The sequence below is a fragment of the Oncorhynchus mykiss genome, chromosome 13, assembly GCF_013265735.2.
Source record: "Oncorhynchus mykiss isolate Arlee chromosome 13, USDA_OmykA_1.1, whole genome shotgun sequence".
Taxonomy (NCBI): Eukaryota; Metazoa; Chordata; class Actinopteri; order Salmoniformes; family Salmonidae; genus Oncorhynchus; species Oncorhynchus mykiss.
This window is the reverse complement of record NC_048577.1, coordinates 64,679,048-64,702,558: the sequence shown is the minus strand read 5'-3', so window position 1 is coordinate 64,702,558 and position 23,511 is coordinate 64,679,048. Positions and strand designations below refer to the sequence as shown.

Below are 23,511 nucleotides of genomic sequence, written 5' to 3'. Positions count from 1 at the left end.
TGGAAAGCAACCCTTGCCCTAATTTTGTCTACCTTGTTATCTAGAGACTGGACTTTAGTGAGTAATATACTCGGAAACTGTGGGTGGTGTGCACGCCTCCGAATTCTGACCAGAAGGCCGCTCCGTCTACCACTTCTGCGGAGAAGTTGTTTTGGGTCGGCCTCTGGAATCAGATCGAATGCCCTGGGTGGTGGTGCGAACAAAGGATCCGCATCGGGAAAGTTGTATTCCTGGTCGAATTGTTGGTAAGTTGACGTAACTCTGATATCCAATAGTTCTTCCCGGCTGGACTAGAAGCGAGGCGACCCTTTCTGTTGACACCATCTTGCTCACACAAGAAAACTATAACATTAAAGTGAACTCTTGTTTATAAGATATTGGATTGGATTTATTGATTAATTGAATACATGAATATACAACTATTGTTGAAACATTATGCATAATGAGATTTAATAATAGTATCATGAGTATATGAAAGACGATACAATTATCAACATCACCCCCTCCCCCCACACACAATATGACATTGTCTATGATAACATTTATCCATTTAGATCCCAATGTGTGATATTACAAAGACACAGGGGAGACCTGATCCTAGATCAGAGCTGCATATTATGCTCCACAGAGGTTACCATGGTGATCAGACTAAGTCAACTGTTTAAGAATGGGAGATGGATATGTTTTCTATAGAGCCTTTAATTTAGGGATCTATAACCACTGTCGGGTATAGGATGGAGATGAAATATGGCACGTTTTTGATTTCTGGTGTTTTTTAATTTGCCCTAAAAGAGAAAAACTCTTTCCACATAGACAGACATAGGGTTTCTCTCCAGTGTGTGTTCGCTGGTGTGAATTCAGGGTCCCTAACTCAGCAAAGCTCTTTCCACACTGATCACAGCTATAAGGCTTCTCTCCAGTGTGTGTTCGCTGGTGTGAATTCAGGGTGGAAGCTCGAGCAAAGCTCTTTCCACACTGATCACAGCTATAAGGCCTCTCTCCTGTGTGTGTTCGCTGGTGTATAGTTAGTTTATCTGATAGAGCAAAGCTCTTCCCACACTGATCACAGCTATATGGCTTCTCTCCAGTGTGTATGCGCTGATGTTTATTCAAGGTGGAAACCACAGCAAAGCTCTTTCCACACAGATTACAGCTATATGGCTTCTCTCCAGTGTGAATGCGCTGGTGTATAATCAGGGTGTTAGCTACAGCAAAGCTCTTCCCACACTGATGACAGCTATAAGGCTTCTCTCCTGTGTGTACACTCTGGTGTATGGTTAGGGATCCTGCACTCGCAAAGTTTTTCCCACAATCAAGGCAGGGGTAAGGCTTCTCCCCTGTATGAATTCTCAGATGATATTTGAAGGTGTAATATGTAGCAAACCTCTTCCCACATTGATCACAGCTGTATGGCTTTTCTTCAGTGTGTGTTACCTGGTGTCTAGTTAGGTTGGAAGCTTGAGCAAACCTCTTCCCACATTGATCACAGCTGTAAGGCTTCTCTTCTGTGTGTGTTAACTGGTGTCTAGTTAGGTTGGAAGCGTGAGCAAACCTCTTCCCACATTGATCACAGCTATAAGGCTTCTCTCCAGTGTGTGTTACCTGGTGTGCTGTCAGGTTGCCTGAGTGATTGAAGCTCTTCCCACACTGATCACAGCTGTAAGGCTTCTCTCCCGTGTGTGTTAGCTGGTGTGCTGTCAGGTTGCCTGCCTGATTAAAGCTCTTTCCACACTGACCACAGCTATAAGGCTTCTCTCCAGTGTGTGTTACCCGGTGTGTAGTCAGCTGTCCAGACCGAGCAAAGCTCTTCCCACACTGATCACAGCTATAAGGCTTCACTCCAGTATGTGTTAGCTGGTGTGTTGTCAGGTTGCCTGACTGATTGAAGCTCTTCCCACACTGATAACAGTGATAAGGCTTCTCTCCGGTGTGAATACGCAGGTGAATTATGAAGGATCTCCGTGTAGTGAAACTCTTCCCACAGTCAGAGCAGCTGTGGTGAGATTTCTTCCCTGTACGTCTGTGCTGGTGTTTGAGGTGTTCTGATTGGGAGACACTCTTCTCTGCCTCGTCAGCAACATGTTGTTGTTGAAGCTCCCCAGATGATAAGTCCCTCCCACTGAGTGGAGGAGAGTCCCCTGTGAAACAGACATTGAATAACTCGGTTTTGGAAATATGGGTCCATAAACAAACATCAACAATATATCATTATACACTCAGTGGACAGTTTATTAGGTACACTTCCCAGTTCATGAAAATAGGTCACTCCTACAGACAGTGAGTCATGTGGCTATGGCTTGCTATATAAAGCAGACAGACAGGCAGAGACATTAAGTTCCTGTTTGATTGAACATCAGAATGGGCAAAACAAGTGACCTAAGCGACTGAGCGAGGTATGATCGCCGGTGCCAGGCGCGCCGGATCCAGAATCTCAGAAACAGCCGCCCTCCTGGACTTTTCACACACGACAGTGCCCAGAGTTTACCAAGAATGGTGCATCAAAAAAGCAAATATCCAGTCAGCAGCAGTCCTGTTGGTGAAAACAGCTCATGACGAGAGAGGTCACAGGAGAATGGCAAGAATCGTGCAAGCTGACAGGCGGGACACAAACAGACAAATAACGGCACAGTGTATCTGAACATTGTTGCTGACCAAACCCAATAGAGTATCTTTGGGATGAGATGGAACGGGCTGTTGGCAGCATGAATGAGCAAGCCGTCTGCAGCAACTGCGTGTTGCCATTGCGTCAGCATGAACCAACATCCCTGTGGTACATTTCCGACACCTTGTAGAATCCACACTCCGGAGAATTCAGGCTGTTTTGGAGGCAAAGGCTGACCCGATCCGGTACTAGTTTGGTGTACCTAATAAACTGTCCAATGAGTATATATTGTATATCAATGAATTAACAGAAGTTGCAGAATCAGATTGTAGTTTCATCCACACACCCCATTGTTCTTACTTGATGAAATCAAATCTCCCTCCTCCTCGTGTCCTTCTCTCACAGTTCCACTCTGCCCTGCTGTTTTCCTGCAGTCGACCAGCCGCACAGACACCCTCTTCAGACCCAGCAGTAAGGAGCTACCAGGAGAGTTGTGACCAGGGGACTCTGGCAGGTTGGAGGGGGACGGACTAGCTCTGTCCTGGTGAACACAGGAAGTATTGTACATAGAATATCATTAGACCAAAAAATGTGATGACTTTAGTCTAAATCTCTGATTGATTGCTGCATCCTTATAGTACCCCATTTCTCCTGAAGAGTGCAATCGTTCACTACTTTCCACAAACGTACATATTTTTTCAAATCACCCAAGTATTTTAGCAGTGCATTGTACACCACACCATAATTTCAAATGGTAGCACAGTGACTCACTTTGCCCTACTGTATAGAAGTACACTGGCTGAAGAAGACTGGTGTAGTATTTACAGTCAAATCCATGAATTATTTGGTTTTAGCTTCCAACCTAAATTAAATTGATGTCAATTTATACCGTTTTTTTCAAACTGTACGTAAACTCGACACTATCCAATTTTGGTTTTGTGGTTCAGTTTTTAGCATTTTCATTAAATTATAGATAAATGTAAATCTTTTCAAAAGTAATTTATTGAAAATGGCCTAAGAATTTTTAAACAGATTTTTGTGCTTAGAGTTGTGAAAATTTACCACATCCTTGTGAAAATTCCACCAAAGAGAGAAAAAAAGGCATTGGATTGGTGGAGTCATGTGATAGTGGGAGAATCCACCATATGTTTTATACTAGTCATTTCCTTTCAAATCAGTTAAGGGAAGTGAACAAGTGCACAGTTAGGGAGGACGGAAAGACAATTAGGGATTCCTTAACATATTATCTAGGCAGAAGTAGAGCAAGCGTGAGGGCCAAGGGTGCAACACTAGAACCGCGATTTGCCACATCATTCAACAAAGTTCTGGCACACCATTGAGCGCTGCTGAAAAGCAGAGGTGCTACCGTGCCAGACGTGATGCTGATTAATCTGTTTGGGTGAGGGGGCAGCATTTTCACGTTCGTATGACAAGCGTTCCCAGCGTAAACTTCCTGCTACTCAGGCCCAGATGCTAATATATGCATAATATTAGTAGTATTGGACAGAAAACACTGAAGTTTCTAAAACTGTTTGAATGATGTCTGTGAGTATAACAGAACTCATATGGTAGGCGAAAACCTGAGAAAAATCCAACCAGGAAGTGGGAAATCTGGACCTAGTGATCACGCGTCATGGATTTGTGAACTCAAGGCGCGAACAACTTGGAGGTATTTGGACATAAATGGACTTTATCGAACTAAACAAACATTTGTGGAACTGCGATTCCTGGGAGTGCATTCTGATGAAGATCATCAAAGATAAGTGAATATTTATAATGCTATTTCTGACTTCTCTTGACTACACAACATGGCGGTTATCTGTTTGGCTTGTTTTGGTCTCTGAGTGCCATACTGAGATAATTGCATGGTTTACTTTTTCCGTAAAGCTTTTTTGAAATCTGACAAAGCGGTTGCATTAAGGAGAAGTATATCTATAATTCTGTGCATAATACTTGTATCTTTTATCAAAGTTTATTATGAGAATTTCTGTAAATTGATATGGCTGTTGGCTACACTAGTTCATTTAGCAGGCAAGATTTGCTTAGAATTCCACGGCATTATTTTATAGTATGAAGAAAACAATTGAACATAGCTGTATAAAATAGAAAGGATATTTTCTTCAAGCGATTTGAAGGAGTGCGAACACATGCGGCCATTCTGTGTTGAGAGGTGAACAAAGAAAACAGGTACTTGTATACGCTTAAGTAAAGAAAAGGAACTATCTGCACAATGAACAGTGAAATAGGCTTGACAGGTATAATATGTAATAATTAAGGGTAACACTTTATAATAGCCATCATTAGTAAGTCATTTATATATATATTAATTACTGGGTCACGACCCTCAAATAAGTTGCTACTGTGAAAATCAATAATGAAAGTATCTATGGTTACAGTTAACGGCTGGCGCTGTCTATTTTGCTGCAGGTGAAATCGTTAAGTAACAATATATTTATATGTTTCTTTTAGGCAACATGACTTTGGGAGAAGAAAAGGAGCGTTGTCAAAGCAAAATGAAACTACAAGATCAGTCGAGGAAAGTCGAACAGCGAGCAGAGAAATACAGAAAGCGGCTCCAACGATCGAAAAAGGACCACCCATCTCCAAGATCCAAAGTCAACAAGTTGGTTCGGCAAATCTCGGGCACATCCCTAAGGAGAACCCTGTTGTTTCATACAGCAGTAGCTGAGGAAGTACATAACAAGTACACACATTCAAAGAGAGAGAGTGACAGACAAGTCATTGCAGGAATAGTCACCAGCAAAATCCTGAAGTACAGGTTGCAGAGATTGGCAGAGGAGGTTGTGGATACAACTGGTAAATTAAAATTACTAAGGGTACCAGAGGAAGAAGCACAAGGGGATTGCTGCCACGCTGAGATCAACGGTGAGATGATTATTTTTATGTGATGATGTCAGCAGGATCACAACAGGAAAAAAAGAAAAAGATGACAAAAAAAAGAAAGTGCAGAAAAGATGGTGGATTCAATGAAGACCCTCCATTTGAAGTTCCTAGATGAGCATTACCAACCTCCGTCTATCATACTCACTGTTCTGCACACTTCCCCTCCTACTGGCTTGTGCTTCCAACATTGGCAGATCGTGACACGTGCATTTGCAAACAACATGAGGCTTTATTTTTTGCCTAAAAGCTTCACCAGATGCACATCATCTACACATCCAATGTGGAGAGCCTGACGCATGCCATCACAAGCAAGGTATGTATGTATGTATGTTCTGCACTGTATCGGCATCCAGACTGAAGTGACCACCTGCCATATGGCAACACCTGGAGCCCATCCTGAGGGAAATCCAAGAGAGATGCCCGGATGTTGTTTTTTTTTGCGACGTTTCCTACACACAGTACAAGCAGAGTGGTAATTTTGACCTCTTTTGTACTGACATTTTCAAGAAGGGGTTTACCTGGAACTACTTCAAAGCCCCAGATGGTGTGGGTGGCACATTGAAGAGCAGGGCCAACAGGCTTGTCAGCCAAAGAGTTGATATCCCCCATGGCATTGTCCCTGTACCAAGCTCCGAGTGAGGGACAATCGAAGGTGAAATTGTTTTACATTCAGGAGCAAACTGTGGAGGATGCAGTGAAAAAAATGCCAGCTGACCTTCCAGCCGTATCGTCCACATTGAGGCACCACCAGGTGGTCACTCTTTCACCTGGGAAAATTCTCTATAGCGACGTCAGCTGCATGTGTTCTGCAACAGGGAATCTGGAGTGTGATTGTTTTTTGGCAAAGTGCTCCAGCTTTAATCCACACAGATGACCACACAGAAGACCCCCATACACAGCACACCAGAAGAAGCACACTAAGTTAACAAACAGATCACCGACCATGTCGAATCCCACTGTACCTTCTCCGCTATGCAATCTGGTTTCCGAGCTGGTCATGGGTTCACCTCAGCCACGCTCAAGGTCCTAAACGATATCATAACCGCCATCAATAAAAGACTGTGCAGTCGTCTTCATCGACCTGGCCAAGGCTTTCGACTGTCTGTCACCACATTCTTGTCTCAATAGCCTTGGTTTCTCAAATGACTGCCTCGCCTCGTTCACCAACTACTTCTCAGATTGATTTGACACACTGAACTCCGAGGGCCTGTTGTTCGGAGCGCTGGCAGTCTATGGGGGTGCCAAAGGTTCAATTCTAGGGACGACTCTTTTCTCTGTATAAAATCAATGATGTCGCTCTTGCTGCTGGTGATTCTCTGATCCACCTCTAGGCAGACGACACTATTCTGAATACATCTGGCCCTTCTTTGGACACTGTGTTATTAACCCTCCAAACAAGCTTCAATGTCATATAACACTTCTTCCCTGGCCTCCAACTGCTCTTAAACGCCAGTAAAACTAAATGCATGCTCTTCAACCGATCGCTGCCCGCACCCGCCCGCCCGATTAGCGTCACTACTCTGAACGGTTCTGACTTAGAATATGTGGACAACTACAAATACCTAGGTGTCTGGTTAGACTGTAAACTCTCCTTCCAGACTCACATTAAGCATATCTCCAATCCAAAATTATATCTAGAATCGGCTTCCTATTTTGCAACAAAGCCTCCTTCACTCATGCGTTGTGTGTTCTGGTGGTATTTTTTTTGCACCCCGGTATCTCCACTTGCACATCATCATCTGTACATCTATCACTCTAGTGTTAATGCTAAATTGTAATTATTTCACCACTACGGCCTATTTATTGCCTTTCCTCCCTAATCTTACTACATTTGCACACACTGTATATATATTTTTCTATTGTGTTATCCCACGTGTAACCCTGTTGCTTTTGTCGCACAGCTTTACTTTATCTTGGCCAGGTCGCAGTTGTAAATGAGAACTTGTTCTCAACTGGCCTACCTGGTTAAATAAAGGTGAAATAAAAAAAATATAGTGGGATTACTCGGAATATCACACATGGACATTTCCTATGGTCGAATATGGAATCATTCAATATCCTGAGGTGTGACACCCTATTTTCTCTCTTCATGTTGATAAATACTGACTGTATACATTGCATATGTGTTTTCTCAGCACATTCAAGACATGAAGCTTCTCTTGGTTGAGGTCCACGCCCAATTTTTCAGTTTTTGATTTGTTAAAAAAGTTTGAAATATCCAATAAATGTCGTTCCACTTCATGATTGTGTCCCAGTTGTTGTTGATTCTTCACAAAAAAATACAGTTTTATATCTTTATGTTTGAAGCCTGAAATGTGGCAAAAGGTCACAAAGTTCAAGGGGGCCGAATACTTTCGCAAGGCACTGTATATATTTAAAAAAATACATTTTTAACATATTTTACATATTTTTTTATTCCAAACAATGTTTTTGAAATAAAATACAAAAATGAGGCAAGCAAATGGGAATCTGTTAACCAAAGTATTATCTAATAGTGTACTATTTATTATTAAAGATTGGAGAGGAAGGAGAAGGAAAAATGAAGAGAGTAAAAAGAGTGAAGTGATGAGATTGCAGAAGATTGCGGTGGAAATTTGAAGAGAAGGAAAGGAAGAAAGAGCAGTAAGATGAGTGAAGAAAAGAGGAGGAGAAAGATTGGAGAGGAAGGAAAAGAGTAATAAGAGCAGACAGAGGAGGTACAATGGCTCTCCCCAAGAAACGGAATGAATGATATATGGACAGCAGCAGGGAAATAGGTTCACTGTTCCTACCATCAAGGCCGTGCTTATTGTGAAGACAAACTTCAACCTCCCCTGCCAGGAGTTCATGGAGAAGCAGGCCAAAGACAGAGAAATCCTTTAAGAAGATACATTCTTCTGAGAAATATACAGATTAGGTTGGTATAAATTATATTATGTAGTTACCAATCAGGTCATTGTCTTATTTCTTTATTGTGTTAAGTATTTCACATATACTATTGCCTGTTTTTCTTCTTCAATTTTGCTCATGTTCACTTATGCTCTTATTCTACCCAGACTAGCAGGACCACTGAATGGCTGTTCAGATTGGACAGTTCTGTCTTGTCTGTAGTATAGTTGTTTTCTCTATCACAGTGTGCCTGTTAGACTAAATACATGAACCCGGAAGTGTCCCCCTTTTTTATTTCATAGATAATAACATTGGATATTTTAATGATATATTGACCGCCTTTATTTCATAGATAATAACATTGGATATTTTAATGATATGTTGACCGCCGAACTGGAAATGTCCCCGGTTCACTTCAGAAATCTGATCTCCTTATTGTAAGTAACGTTAAGCATTTCACTGTAAAGTCTACAACCGTTGTATTCCCGCATGTGACATAAAATTTGATTTGATAGGCCCGACTGTGGACCACATTAGGATCTTGATATGCTAAATAAGGACAATCTGATAGTTATTTGCGTTGAGAACATGCTCAGTAATTTGACTAATATTAACTCCATATCATTATTCGACACGAGCTATCATTGTTGTGTTACTTCCGCATAAAGACGCGGGAAAACACAAGCTTACAGCACCGTAACTGGTAGCCTAGCAACAATAATCACCTATTTTCAACTGTCCTTTTTTTATTTGGGCACCAAAAATGTGTGTAAACGGTGTGTGTGGTCAAACTGGAGAAAAAGTGAGAAGGTGTTCAGAAAATACCTCAAAGAGGTTAACTGGTGGCTTCAAAGCCTCACAATGGCCAATACGTAGCATCAGCAATCCAGGGGTTATATACATAATTGGTGAAGGCGATGCCTAATTATTTCTCTCCATGGTTCGGATTTTACCAGCTGGTTGCGCATTGCCTTGTATCATTAATCTGTGCGCGATAGGCTAGTAGGCTACTTGGCTGAAATTACCACCATGGTTTCTTTTGTCCTGCTGTTCAAATCGAACTCATGGTTATTGAAAGGTCAAAGATGAAGACCTAGACATGTTATACACCACAGTAGGCATACTGTTAATAAAAGTCAAACAAACTTACCCGATCCATAGTGGAAGCTACTGTATTCGTTCTTCAACGTTTCAAATAACAAACAAGAAAGTGAATGTGTACACTGCAGTTAATTTCCTTGTCGTAGCGTTCAAACAAATAAAAGCTAGATCACACCTAATTAATTATCAAAACTCGATTTCAAATTGGGACAAATAAACGTTTCATGTAGACTAATTTTACATCCGAAAAGATCCAGCAAAAGCCTGTGGCTCTTTATTTGGTTTAAAAACGCAAGAGGACGGTAACAAAGCACTTCCTGTTGATGTTTTTCGGCTTCTTCTGTGGTGTTTAAATTGTACCGCCACCTACTGTACACACGTCAAACACTTTTCTACAAGTGGGTGATGCGGTTTAGGGATTAATTTATTGCTAGAAAATAACTGTTAGTATTGTCTCAAATATCTCAAGTATGTTAAATTAATGTCAAAAATGTAGGTTGTTTTTGCTATAATCAATATATCATTAATCTATTTGAACTTTCAATTATTTTATCAGATTTTTGGTGTCATCCTCAATGATTGCAACTGCATTATGTCCACATGTGGTTGCATTATTTTAACATTTGCAAATAAAATCTAATTAAAATCACAACAATTCTAAGGTATTTATAGAAACAACAAAAACAACTTGCTGTCTATGGCTGGCTTCGGTTTGCTGTAAAGTGGCAGGCCGAATTTGAGATTAGTGAAATCCCTTGCTATCATCTTTCAAATTAGACCATGGCTAGGTGGCTCGAGTTGGGCCTCTTTGCCTCTTCCTCTCTGACAACATTCTCTTCCAGAGTCCAGATATTGTTATTGGCTGAGGCCCAGTAAGAGTAGCCTCGTAAATAACAGACTGATTACCACTACGCTATCCGTGCAGTGAACCAGTAAAGCCAGTGACGATTTCAGCATGTAAATCTTGGTGGGGCAAACCTCAAACATTTTTGTCAGCAAAGCAACAACAGAACACTAAACAATACATTAATTGCACTGTAACAGTGACAAATGGTGCCCACAAAGTATTAGGGCCTAGATAAAGCTGTCCCAACAGCAGAGCTATCTTTTCAGCACCATGGAGTGAATCCTTACCCTTACTATTAACGGTGCCTTGTCTGGCAGCCTAACAGTTCATTCAGCCTAATTTACTGCCTTAAAAAAAACATAGCTGATATGGCTGACTTGCTTAAACAAATGTGGTTTCCACTGACAATTGAGATGTACAAACTATGACATAAGGGAACAATGAGCAGATGAGGCAATCCGTAATTTCAATTAAGACAATGAACAACGTAGTAGTAATCAATATAAAGTAACAGTCAATATAACTATTTGTTCAGCACTTTTGAAATGTACAGTGACAGAATTTAGAATATGGGCTGGTCTTACAGTAGGCTATTCTCCCTGTACACCAAGTCAGACTGTAGGATAAATAAAGGGGGTATGTAAGCAGACGATGAAAGCTCTTACAATATTCAATGACAAAATTTATCTAAAACAGGCTATAGGCTAAACATACACCACCAAGTCAGAACAGTAGGCTAAGTTATGAGGGGAAAGTTACCAAATTATTAAGGTGAGGCACATGGGCCTAAGTGTATGTTGTGTAGTAACAGCTTACTACACAACATACACTTAGTATTACTTACTTAACTACAGTATACATATCTCCCTGGCATATTACATCATTTATGCAGCAGCATACAATACATTTTTGGACTTACCATGTGGCCCTGTGCTCACTTGAACAGGAAGGTGGTGCGACGGTCCTTCTTGTGGGCAAATTTTGTAACCAAAGTCTGGCATTCTCTGGATTTATGGTGCTTTCAAGACAACTTAAAACTCTGGGGAAAAAACAAAGGTTGAATCATGACGTCAGTGATTTTCAGGTCAGAGCTCTAGAGGCCCAAGTTCACTAAATGGAATTCCGAGTTGGATGACTGTTCAAACCGTATTTTCCCAGTCGAGCTCTCCCCAAAGATTTTTCTGTGACCTAACCTGTGTTCGAATACACATACTAACTAGAGAGAGATCGACCGAATATGATTTTTCAACCCCGATTCCGATTTTTGGAGGACCAAAAAGGTTGATACAGATTACATCGGCCAATTTGTATTTATTTATTTGTAATAATGACAATTACAACAATACTGAATGAACACTTAACTTAATATAAAAGATCAATAAAATCAATTTAGCCTCAAATAAATAATGAAACATGTTAAATTTGGTTAAAATAATGCAAAAACTAAGTTTTGGAGAAAAAAGTAAAAGTTCCTTGCTCAGAACATGAGAACATATGAAAGCTGGTGGTTCCTTTTAACATGAGTCTTCAATATTCCCAGGTAAGAAGTTTTAGATTGTAGTTATTATATTAGTTATAGGACTATTTCTCTCTATACCATTTGTATTTCATTAACCTTTGACTATTGGATGTTCTTATAGGCACTTTAGTATTGCCAGTGTAACAGTATAGCTTCCGTCCCTCTCCTCGCTCCTCCCTGGGCTCGAACCAGGAACACATCGACAACAGCCACACTCGATGCAGCGTTACCCATGCAGAGCAAGGGAAACAACCACTCCAAGTCTCAGAGCGAGTGACGTTTGAAACGCTATTAGCACGTGCTAATTAGATAGCCATTTCACTTCAGTGACACCAGCCTCATGTCGGGAGTTGATAGGCTTGAAGTCATAAACAGCGCAATGCTTGACGCACAACGAAGAGCTGCTAGCAACTTACCTTGGCTTACTGCATTCGCGTAACCGGCAGTCATTCTCCTTGTGGAGTGCAATGAGAGGCAGGTCGTTATTGCGTTGGACTAGATAACTGTAAGGTTGCAAGACTGAGCTGACAAGGTGACAATCTGTCGTTCTGCCCCTGAACGAGGCAGTTAACCCGCTGTTCCTAGACCGTCATTGAAAATAAGAATGTGTTTTTAACTGTCTTGCCTAGTTAAATAAAGATTAAATAAAAAGGTGAAAAAAATAAAATAATACAAAATATTTAAAAAGCGGAAAAATCGGTGTCCAAAAATACCGATTTCCGATTATGAAAACTTGAAAACCGGCCCTAATTAAATCGGTCGACCTCTAATACTAACCACACTAACCGTACTATTTGTGAGGTAAATGGAGTAGGTAGTGTGCTTATTAGTCATAGTTAGTATGCCAAAAAGTCCTGGATGTCATACTACATTCGCCAAAATACGAAGTATACAAGCAATGGACACCATTTCCGTACCTTTTGGACGCACAATGAAAATTCAGAAAAAGGGCTTGGCTTCACAACGTTTTCAGGTTGGAAGAAAATATGCAGTCGAAGGCCGACGAGAGGGGATACAAATTCATTGCTAATTATGACAAATGTTAAGAAAATGTGCAACACAGCGTAACTAGAGAACATTACCAACCCCTATGTTCTGTATTTTCCGCTGGCTGTCCCACAACCACAGAAAGCACTGAGCTAGGCTTGAAACACCTGCATTTTGGAGCTGCCTTAAGAAAGAAAGAAACATTTGTATGCAGCTTTATTAACTCAATTATTTATACATTTTTAAAAATAGTTTGCAAACTGATATGAAACATGTATTAATGCCAAAACAACATGCAAAACAGCCAACAATTTTTTTCTTTACAAATATATCTATTTTCTGGCCCACATGCCCTGAATGACGGGTCATCATACAGCGTTTAAGGCGATGCTTCCTCCACAGAAGTCAGGCATTCGGAAATGGTCTTCTTCGGTGTCATGGCATTTGCATGGTTGTGCATGCTGCCACCTACTCTGCAGTAGTGGGTGTTTCAATCATGTTACATGTTAAATACAAAAAAGAAAGAACATTTCACCACCAACCAAACCTACACCTATATACCACTATCTCATAATAAATATATATACCACTATCTCATACTAAATATATATACCACTATCTCATAATAAATGTGTGTGTGTATATATATATATATATATATATATATATATATATATATATATATATATATATAGAGTCGGAAGCTTACATACACTTAGGTTGGAGTCAATAAAACTCGTTTTTTAACCACTCCACAAATTTCTTGTGAACAAACTATAGTTTTGGCAACTCGGTTAGGACATATACTTTGTGCATGACACAAGTCATTTTTCCAACAATTGTTTACAGACAGATTATTTCACTTATAATTCAGTGCATCACAATTTCAGTGGGTCAGAAGTTTACATACACTAAGTTGACTGTGCCTTTAAAAAACTTGGACAATTCCAGAAAATGATGTCATGGCTTTAGAAGCTTCTGATAGGCTAATTGACATTTGAGTCAATTGGAGGTGTACCTGTGGATGTATTTCAAGGCCTACCTTCAAACTCAGTGCCTCTTTGCTTAACATCATGGGAAAATTAAAAGAAATCAGCCAAGACCTCAGAAAAAAATATTGTAGGCCTCAAATTTTGGTACCATGTTCACCTGTACAAACATTAGTATGCAAGTATAAACACCATGGGACCACACAGCCGTCATACTGCTCAGGAAGGAGACGCGTTCTGTCTCCTAGAGATTAACGTACTTTGGTGCGGAAAGTGCAAATGAATCCCAGAACAACAGCAAAGGACCTTGTGAAGATGCTGGAGGAAACAGGCACAAAAGTATCTATATCCACAGTAAAATGAGTCCTATATCGACATAACCTGAAAGGCCGCTCAGCAAGGAAAAAGCCACTGCTCCAAAACTGCCATAAAAAAGCCAGACTATGGTTTGCAACTGCACATGTGGACAAAGATAGTACTTTTTGGAGAAATGTCCTCTGGTCTGATGAAACAAAAATAGAACTGTTTGGCCATAATGCCCATCGTTATGCTTGTGGGTGGCAGCATCATGTTGTGGGGGTGATTTGCTGCACGAGGTACTGGTGCACTTCACAAAATAGATGGCATCGTGAGGATGGGAAAATTATGTGGATATATTGAAGCAGCATCTCAAGACATCAGTCAGTTAAAGATTGGTCGCAAATGGGTCTTCCAAATGGACAATGACCCCAAGCATACTTCGAAAGTTGTGGCAAAATGGCTTAAGGACAACAAAGTCAAAGTATTTTAGAGGCCATCACAAAGCCTTGACCTCAATCCCATAGAAAATTTGTGGGCAGAACTGAAAAGGTGTGTGCGAGCAAGGATGCCTACAAACCTGACTCAGTTATACCAGCTCTGTCATGAGGAATGGGCCAAAATTCACCCAACTTATTGTGGGAAGCTTGTAGAAGGCTATCCGAAACATTTGACCCAAGTTAAACAATTTAAAGGCAATGCTACCAAATACTAATTTAGAGTATGTAAACTTATGACCCACTGGGAATATTATTCTGACATTTCACATGCTTAAAATAAAGTGGTGATCCTTATTGACCTAAAACATGGAATTTTTTACTATGATTAAATGTCAGGAATTGTGAAAAACTGAGTTTAAATGCATTTGGCTAAGGTGTATGCAAACTTCTGACTTCAACTGTAACACTCAGCAAAAAATGAAAACGGCCCTTATTCAGGACCCTGTCTTTCAAAGATAATTTTAAAAACCCAAATAACTTCACACATCTTCATTGTAAAGGGTTTAAACACTGTTTCCATGCTTTTTCAATGAACCATAAACAATTAATCAACATGCACCTGTGGAGCGGTCGTTAAGACACTTACAGCTTACAGACGGTAGGCAATTAAGGTCACAGTTATGAAAACTTAGGACACTAAAGAGGTCTTTCTACTGACTCTGAAAAACACCAAAAGAAAGATGTCCATGGTCCCTTGCTCACCTGCATGAACGTGCCTTAGGTATGCTGCAAGGAGGCATGAGGACTGCAGATGTGGCCAGGGCAATAAATTGCAATGTTCGTACTGTGAGACACCGAAGACTACAGGGAGACAGGACGGACAGCTGATCGTCCTCGCAGCGGCAGACCACGTAACACCGGATCGGTACATTTGAACATCACACCTGCGGGACAGGTACAGGATAGCAACAACAACTGCCCGAGTTACACCAGGAACACACAATCCCTCCATCAGTGCTCAGACTGTCTGCAATAGGCTGAGAGAGGCTGGACTAAGGGCTTATAGGCCTGTTGTAAGGCAGGTCCTCACCAGACATGACCGGCATCAACTTCACCTACGGGCACAAACCCACCGTCGCTGGACCAGACAGGACTGGCAAAAAGTGCTGTTCACTGACGAATCGCGGTTTTGTCTCACCAGAGGTGATGGTCGGATTCGCGTTTATCGTAGAAGTTATGAGCGTTACACCGAGGCCTGTACTCTGGAGCGGGATCGATTTGGAGGTGGAGGGTCTGTCATGGTCTGGGGCATTGTGTTACAGCATCATCAGACTGAGCTTGATGTCATTGCAGGCAATCTCAACGCTGTGCGTTACAGGGAAGACATCCTCCTCCCTCATGTGGTACCCTTCCTGCAGGCTCATCCTGACATGACCCTCCAGCATGACAATGCCACCAGCCATACTGCTCGTTCTGTGTGTGATTTCCTGCAAGACTGGAATGTCAGTGTTCTGCCATGGCCAGCGAAGAGCCCAGATCTCAATCCCATTGAGCACGTCTGGGAGCTGTTGGATCGGAGGGTGAGGGCTAGGTGCCTTGGTGGACAAGTGGGGTAACATCTCACATCAAGAACTGGCAAATCTGGTGCAGTCCATGAGGAGGAGATGCACTGCAGTACTTAATACACCTGGTACACCAGATACTGACTATACATTTAGATTTTGACACCCCCCTTTGTTCAGGGACACATTATTCAATTTCTGTTAGTCACATGTCTGTGGAACTTGTTCAGTTTATGTCTCTATTTATCTTATGTTCATACAAATCTTTACACATGTTAAGTTTGCTGAAAATAAACGCAGTTGACAGTGTGAGGACGTTTCTTTTTTGGCTGAGTTCATATATTATTTCCTTCTCAAAACATCTATTAACTCTCCTGCAGTAAAATATTGTACAACCAGGTACTTCTCAGCAGCTGCCACCTACACATTAAAAACCCACTACCCCATTCCACTACTTTGACCCGATCTGCTCCTGCACCATGACAACGACCTGGGAGGACGGGACATCACCCTTCAACACACCATGTAACTCTTCTGAAGTCAAATCTCATATAGCCAAATAAGTCTCTGCAGTTGCCACCACAGCATCTATTTTCTGTGATTTACGTTCAATTTCTGGGGTACAAGATATTACATTACACATCTAAAAGTTATTGCATTAACCGGTGTTACAAGACAATATGCATAGTTCTTGCCTTGACCGATTATCCAATGTATCATTGATTCGTTTTATGAGCACACACACACACACACACACACACACACACACACACACACACACACACAGGTTGACTATGACATCTTCTATGATAACATTTATCCATTTAAATCCCATTGTGTGATATTACAGACACAGGTGAGACCTGATGCTAGATCAGAGCTGCATATTATGCTCCAGGTTACCATGGTGATCAAACTAAGTCAACTGTTTAACAATGGGAGATGGATATGCCTGTTCACTAGAAGTTTTTTTTTATAGTTTATTTAGGGATCTGGAACCGGTGCCGTATAGGAGGGAGATGAAATACGGCACGTTTTTGTTTTCTGGTGACTTTTCATTGTCCCTAACTGAGCAAAGCTCTTTCCACAAAGACAAACATAAGGTTTCTCTCCAGTGTGTGTTCGCTGGTGTCTACTCAGGGAGGAAGCTACGGCAAAGCTCTTTCCACACTGATCACAGCTATAAGGTTTATTTCCAGTGTGTATGCGCCGGTGTGAAGTCAGAACGGAAACTAGAGCAAAGCTCTTCCCACACTGATCACAGCTATAAGGCCTCTCTCCAGTGTGTATCCGCTTGTGTACAGTTAGGTTTCCTGCACTAACAAAGCTTTTCCCACAACGAAGGCAGGGGTAAGGCCTCTCGCCAGTATGAATTAACAAATGCGATTTTAAGGCACTAGATACAGCAAAACCCTTCCCACACTGAGAGCAGCAGTACGGTTTCTCTCCTGTATGGACTCTCAGATGAGATTTTAAGGCGGTAGATACAGTAAATCTCCTCCCACACTGAGAGCAGCAGTACGGTTTATCTCCTGTATGGATTCTCAGATGAGATTTTAAGGTGCCAGATAGAGCAAAACTCTTCCCACACTGTGAGCATCTGTAAGGTTTCTCTCCTGTATGGATTCTTTGGTGTTCTTTAAGACGCCCTGCAGAGATGTGCCTCTTCCCACACTGAGAGCAGAAGTACGGTCTCTCGCCGGTGTGAATCCGCTGGTGAATAATGAAGCAACTCCGGCTAGTGAAATTCTTCCCACAGTCAGAGCAGCAGTGGTGAGGTTTCTTCCCTGTACGTCTCTGCTGGTGTTTCTTGAAGTGTTCTGATCTCGAGAGACACTTCTCTGCCTCGTCAGCACCGAGATAACCACGTTTAGGTGTGTCCCCTGTGAAACAAAGACATTGAATAACTAGGTTTATGAAATACGTGTCCATAAACAAAAAATGATCATCAATAAATACAGTACACTCAGTGACCAGTTTATTAGGTACACCGACAGACAGTGGGTCAAGTGGCTGTGGCTTGCTACCAAAAGCAGGCAGACAGGTAGAGACATTCAGTTACTGTTTGATTAAACGTTAGAATAGGCAAAACGAGTGACAAACAAAAGACAATGTCAGCGGCAGTCCTGTGGGTGAAAACAGCTCGTTGATAAGAGAGGTTGAAGGAGAATGGCAAGAATCGTGCCAGCTAACAGGCGGGCCACAAAAAAATAACGGCGCAGTACAACAGTGGTGTGCAGAACGGCATCACGGAACGCATAACTAGTCGATCCTCGTCACGGGTGGGCTATTACAGCAGAGAACCACACCGGGTTCCACTCCTATTAGCTAAACATAAGAAACGGCTCCAGAGGGCACGCAATCAACAATGGACAATTGAGGATCGGAAAACATGACCTGGTCCGACAAATCTCGGTTTTTGTTGCGTCATGCTGATGGCAGTCTGGATTTGGTGTGCAAAGCATGAGCCCATGGACCCCTTCAGCCTGGCGGCGGTGTACTGGTGTGGGGAATGTCTTCCTGGCACATGTTAGGTACCTTGATACCAACTGAGCAACGATTTAACGCCACAGCCAATCTGAACATTGTTGCTGACCAAACCCAATAGAGTAACTTTGGGATGAGATGGAACGGACTGTTGGCAGCATGAATGTGACGCTGTCCAATCTGCAGCAACTGCGTAATGCCATCGCGTCAGCATGGATCAACATCCCTCTGGAAAAATTCCGGCGCCTTGTAGAATCAATGCCCCGAAAAATTAAGGCTGTTCTGGAGAAAAAGGCAGCTCCGATCCGGTACAAGATGGATGTACCTAATAAACTGGCAAGGAGTGTACATTGTTTATCAATCAATTAACAGAAGTTTCAGAAGCAGAATGTAGTCTAATCCACATAGAACATTGTTCTTACTTGATGAAATCAAATCTCCATTTTCCTCGTGTCCACCTCTCGAAGATCCACTCTGCCTTGGTGTTTTCCTGCAGTCGATCAGCAATGAAGACACCCTCTTCAGACCCTGCAGTAAGGCGCTACCGGGAGAGTTGCAACCCGGGGACTCTGGCAGGGTGGAGGGCGACGGGCTAGCTCTGTCCTGGTGACCAGAGGAAGTATTGTACATAGAATATAATTAGACCAAATATATTTTTATTTTTATTACCCCCCATTTCATGATTTCCAATTGGTAATTAACAGTCTTGTCCCATCGCTGCAATTCCAGTACGGCCTCGGGAGAGGCGAAGGTCGAGAGCCATGTGTCCTCCCGAAATACAACCCTGCCAAGCTGCGCTGCTTCTTGACACACTGCTCGCTTCACCCGTAAGCCAGCCGCACCAGGGATTGAACCCGGTTCTGTAGCGATGCCTTAGACCGCTGCCCCATTCAGGAGGCGAGACCAAATATTTCTGATTGATTGGGTCTACTACTTCGACTAAATAAAACCTTTTGTTGCTGCACTTACAACATCTCCACTGTCACTACCCACAACAGCCTCCACTGTCATTATCTACAACAGCCTCCACTGTCACTACCTACAACATCTCCACTGTCACTACCTACAACATCTCCACTGTCACTACCTACAACATCTCCACTGTCACTACCTACAACATCTCCACTGTCACTACCCACAACAGCCTCCACTGTCACTACCTACAACATCTCCACTGTCACTACCCACAACAGCCCCCACTGTCACTACCCACAACATCTCCACTGTCACTACCCACAACAGCCTCCACTGTCACTACCCACAACATCTCCACTGTCACTACCTACAACATCAGCAAAGACAGTAACATCTACCCTGTTCCAGAGGAGAGATTTCCACCCTGCCACCATTGTTGCCAAGCAACAGAGATGCTGACCAGGTTAGAACTCTGAGATTTGGCTGAAATGAAGTTGGCATTTGCAGAAATAATACAAAAAGGTAGTCAATGGTTCTTAGTGGACATAAATGTGCACTTGAAAGTGATACATTATACATTTGATAAACTGTTGCACCTACAAATGTTGTCAAACATTTTAAGTCCAATGGTCACTTTATGGAAGCAATAGTGCTGTTTTATTTGCAAGACTTTTAGCGAAGTAGGTGCAGAAAATACGGAATACTCACGACATGAATATAATGGAATCTAAAACAATAAAATAAACATTTGGGGAGGGGAACAGTGTAGTGAGATGAGCATCTCACAGTTACTTCTCAAAAAGAGTAATCATTTGAAAAGGGGCTATTAACTAGCTGGCCTGGGGCACCGTTGCCCATGAATAGAGGTTTACAAGGCTAGTGTGCAAGCATCTTAGCCAGGTCACAGAGGACAGAAAAAAAACTAAAAGCATGTACTTATTGACAGAGGAAGATGGCATTTGCATTTCTCTACCAGTTGGGTGAGTCAACATGTTTTTTTTTCTATTTGCATGCACATGAATAGATAGATAGATATTAAGCTTAGGTTGATCGGACTAAATCATGTTTTGGCAGGGGCGCATCTTTGGTTTCAGAAGTGGGTGGACATAATGATTACACACTACGACCAGCCGGAGGGGTCCGCGTGGTCCTAAAGCACACCGCCTCCTCATTTAGTATCACAGTACAATAAAACTCAGGGGGGACAACATTTCAATTTCAGAATGTGGTGGGGACATGTTCACTCCATCCCCAGTGAAAGTTGCGCCCCTGATTGTTTGTATATTTTAGTTGTCACTGTAGTAGACTAAGCATAGGTGATTAGAGGATGTTGAAATGAGGCTTGAATAGTGGAGGCAGCGCCTGTTTCCTTTTTGACCTGCGGTAACTCTAAATCAATAGTTGTTTAGTATTCTGAAAACGTTGGAAAATGTAATTTGCTTGACCATTCTGTAGGTCGTGTAACTGTTTGTTACATGTGTAACAGTATAGCTTTAGTCCGTCCCCTCGCGCATACCCAGGCTCGAACCAGGGACCCTCTGCACACAAACAGTCACCCACGACTGTTGTCTGTGTTCCCACCTCTCCACAAAAGCCGCGGCCCTTGCAGAGCAAGGGGAACCACTACTTCAAGGTCTCAAAGCGAGCGACTTCACCGATTGAAATGCTATTTGCGCGCACCCAGCTAACTTGCTAGCCGTTTCACATCCAACATGTTTTGGGAACTCAACTGGACTGATGTTCCTCTCCGGTTTTATGATTGAACAAAAGGTGTATTTGAAATTATTCAGCCACCTTCTTGTCTCGGTTGTGTCAAGGCATATGAACTAACAGGTTATAGAGCAAACAAAGCAATTATCACAACACATAGTTTGTAATATGGCTATTTTTCTGCCTTGGCTTCCCGGTGACTTTACCCCGGTGCCGCAAGTTGTAGCTTTGCCCTCATTATTTCGCCATGGTTCTGACTTTACCTGCTTGTTGCGCATTGTCTTGTATCAATCTGTGTGCTTTAGGCTAGTAGGCTACTTCGCTGAAGGACAAAATATCCCAAGTGTTTATTACCACCATTGTTTATTTTGTCCAGTTGTTCAAATGGAGCGAAGAGATATGGAAGATCAACTACTGTTAAAACTAGGCCTCGACATGTTATACGCCACAGTATGAATACTGTTAATAAAAGTAAACCAAACTTACCCGATCCATCGTGAAAGCTATTCTTTCTTCAACGTTTCTTCAAATAAAAAAAACGTGACAGTTCATCTGTAGCTAGTTGACACTACAGTTACTTTGTTTGTCACAGCTAGACCAAAGCAATCAAACGTCCTTTTAAATATCAACTCGATTAATCTAAAGTAATCTTACTTCAGAAAGATCTTGGATAAGATTTTACTGGTTCTATTAGAGTCAAGAAAACGTTCAACACCCTATTCACCAACAATCCTTATGTCTGTTTATCGTCTACCTCCACACGAGTCTGTTGGAACAACGTCCTCTTCAAGAGTCCAGATAGTTTTAATTGCCTGAGGCCCAGTAAGTGTAGCCTATAAAATACCAGACTGATTACAGCAGCGCTATCCGTGCAGGGAACCAGTAAAACCTGATGTATGTTTAATCCAAAATCTGCAGGGGCCATGAAGCATCTACAACAATGCAACCTCCACAGTAGTCAGTGGATGTATACTTATTCCGCTTCACCGAGCCGAGCTGAGCTGTGAAGGAAGTGGTCTTCTTCTTCGTTAGTGTTATGGAGGTCCGCAAACTATTATTGGTGCATGCTGCCACTTAGTGTATTGGCTGTGCATCAGACTACTATTCTGTAGTAATAACTCCCTACACTTTGTGAAAAACAAACTAACCCTACACCCATTAAAACATAATCATTATTCCACTACTTTGGCCCTCTGATTCAACACCAGGCCAGCAGACTGGGAGGACAGGATATTATCCTTCAAAACACCTTGTAACTCTGCAGTAAAATATTATACACCCAAGTACTTCTCTACAGCTGCCACCACAACATCTATTCACTGTGTTTTACATTCTATTACTGTGGTACTGTTGACAACCATGGCTATTAAAACAAAACAAATCCTTCACCTTGGACCCATCTTCCTCTACTACTCCCTTCACTGCCTCAGCATACAGCACCTTCTGCACTACTGTGATCCTGGTAACCTCAACCTGTCTTTCTCTCACTGGACACATCTGATCTCCAGCACCATGTGTACCCCTACAGTTTATACACACAACTTTTTACATCAATACTACACATTCCTTTCTATCAGGTCCTCCTGCACACTTCTCACATCTAGGAATCTCCCTGATACACATTGCTGGAAGGAAGTTGTCAAGGAAGGGAATTCGTGTTTATACAGGAAGTACCTCACCAACGTAAACAAATCATGTCAATGTCGAGCTATATGAGCTCTTCAGCTTGTAGTCTTAAAACTCAGAAATTAGTTACCTTTGGCTCATTCAGCCATCCCAATGGGAAAAAAAATGGAAGTTTTGGAATAAACACTGAAAATAAGGTCAACACAGGCTGAGGAGATCTTATAGGTTTTGATCTATGAGATAATAGCAGTCAATTAATATGACCTTTATGAATACTGTAGTGTTTGTGATTTATATGCTTTTTTAGTTAAATAAATTCTTAAATTCACAAGTGACTTTAGCTGATAAAGATTCTGGAACAAATCTAATAAGATCTCCTAAACCTGTGTTTACAACAGTCCTTAATTTCAGCATTTATCCAAACACCATACAAAAACACTGTTACATTTTCCCCACAGGCTTTGTCCAATGAACCATGGCAAAATTAGTACCTATTGCTATTTCTCTCTTTAGAGCCCCACAGTGTACTCGTCATAATACCCATAAAACCTAGTGCTCGAACAGGGAAATGGTTCCAACTGTTTTCCACCATTCATTTTTCCCATAGGGGATTTCCCATAGGCTTACCCTGGGGAGACATTTTGATTTCCATCTAAC

General features: G+C 41.8%; 1 protein-coding gene and 1 pseudogene across 5 annotated transcripts; both read right to left on the bottom strand.

Annotated features, from left to right (window-relative positions):
- Positions 1–23,511, bottom strand: part of LOC110514160 — a 209,545-nt pseudogene that overhangs the window by 13,325 nt on the left and 172,709 nt on the right.
- LOC110486629 (gastrula zinc finger protein XlCGF57.1) lies at positions 369–22,561 on the bottom strand. 5 transcript variants are annotated; one of them, XM_036941924.1, is made up of 3 exons: positions 21,715–22,156; positions 19,026–19,206; positions 369–2,138 (listed from the first exon to the last, which is right to left on the bottom strand). In XM_036941924.1, the coding sequence occupies exons 1-3, from the start codon at positions 21,721–21,723 to the stop codon at positions 712–714; spliced, it is 1,617 nt and encodes a 538-aa protein (XP_036797819.1). In that variant the 5' UTR covers positions 21,724–22,156; the 3' UTR covers positions 369–711. The 5 variants fall into 5 exon arrangements, with proteins under 5 accessions (XP_036797819.1, XP_036797818.1, XP_036797820.1 ...); XM_036941923.1 differs by lacking the exon at positions 19,026–19,206 and adding an exon at positions 2,963–3,143 and having other exon boundaries at positions 21,715–22,155; XM_036941925.1 differs by lacking the exons at positions 19,026–19,206; positions 21,715–22,156 and adding exons at positions 2,963–3,143; positions 11,242–11,292.

What these genes read in the sequence shown, in the direction of transcription:
- LOC110486629 (XM_036941924.1), bottom strand. An exon ending in TGGAGATTTGATTTCATCAA is followed by an intron (nt 2,139 to 19,025) that starts GTAAGAACAATG and finishes TCTGTTTCACAG; the next exon opens with GGGACTCTCCTCCACTCAGT.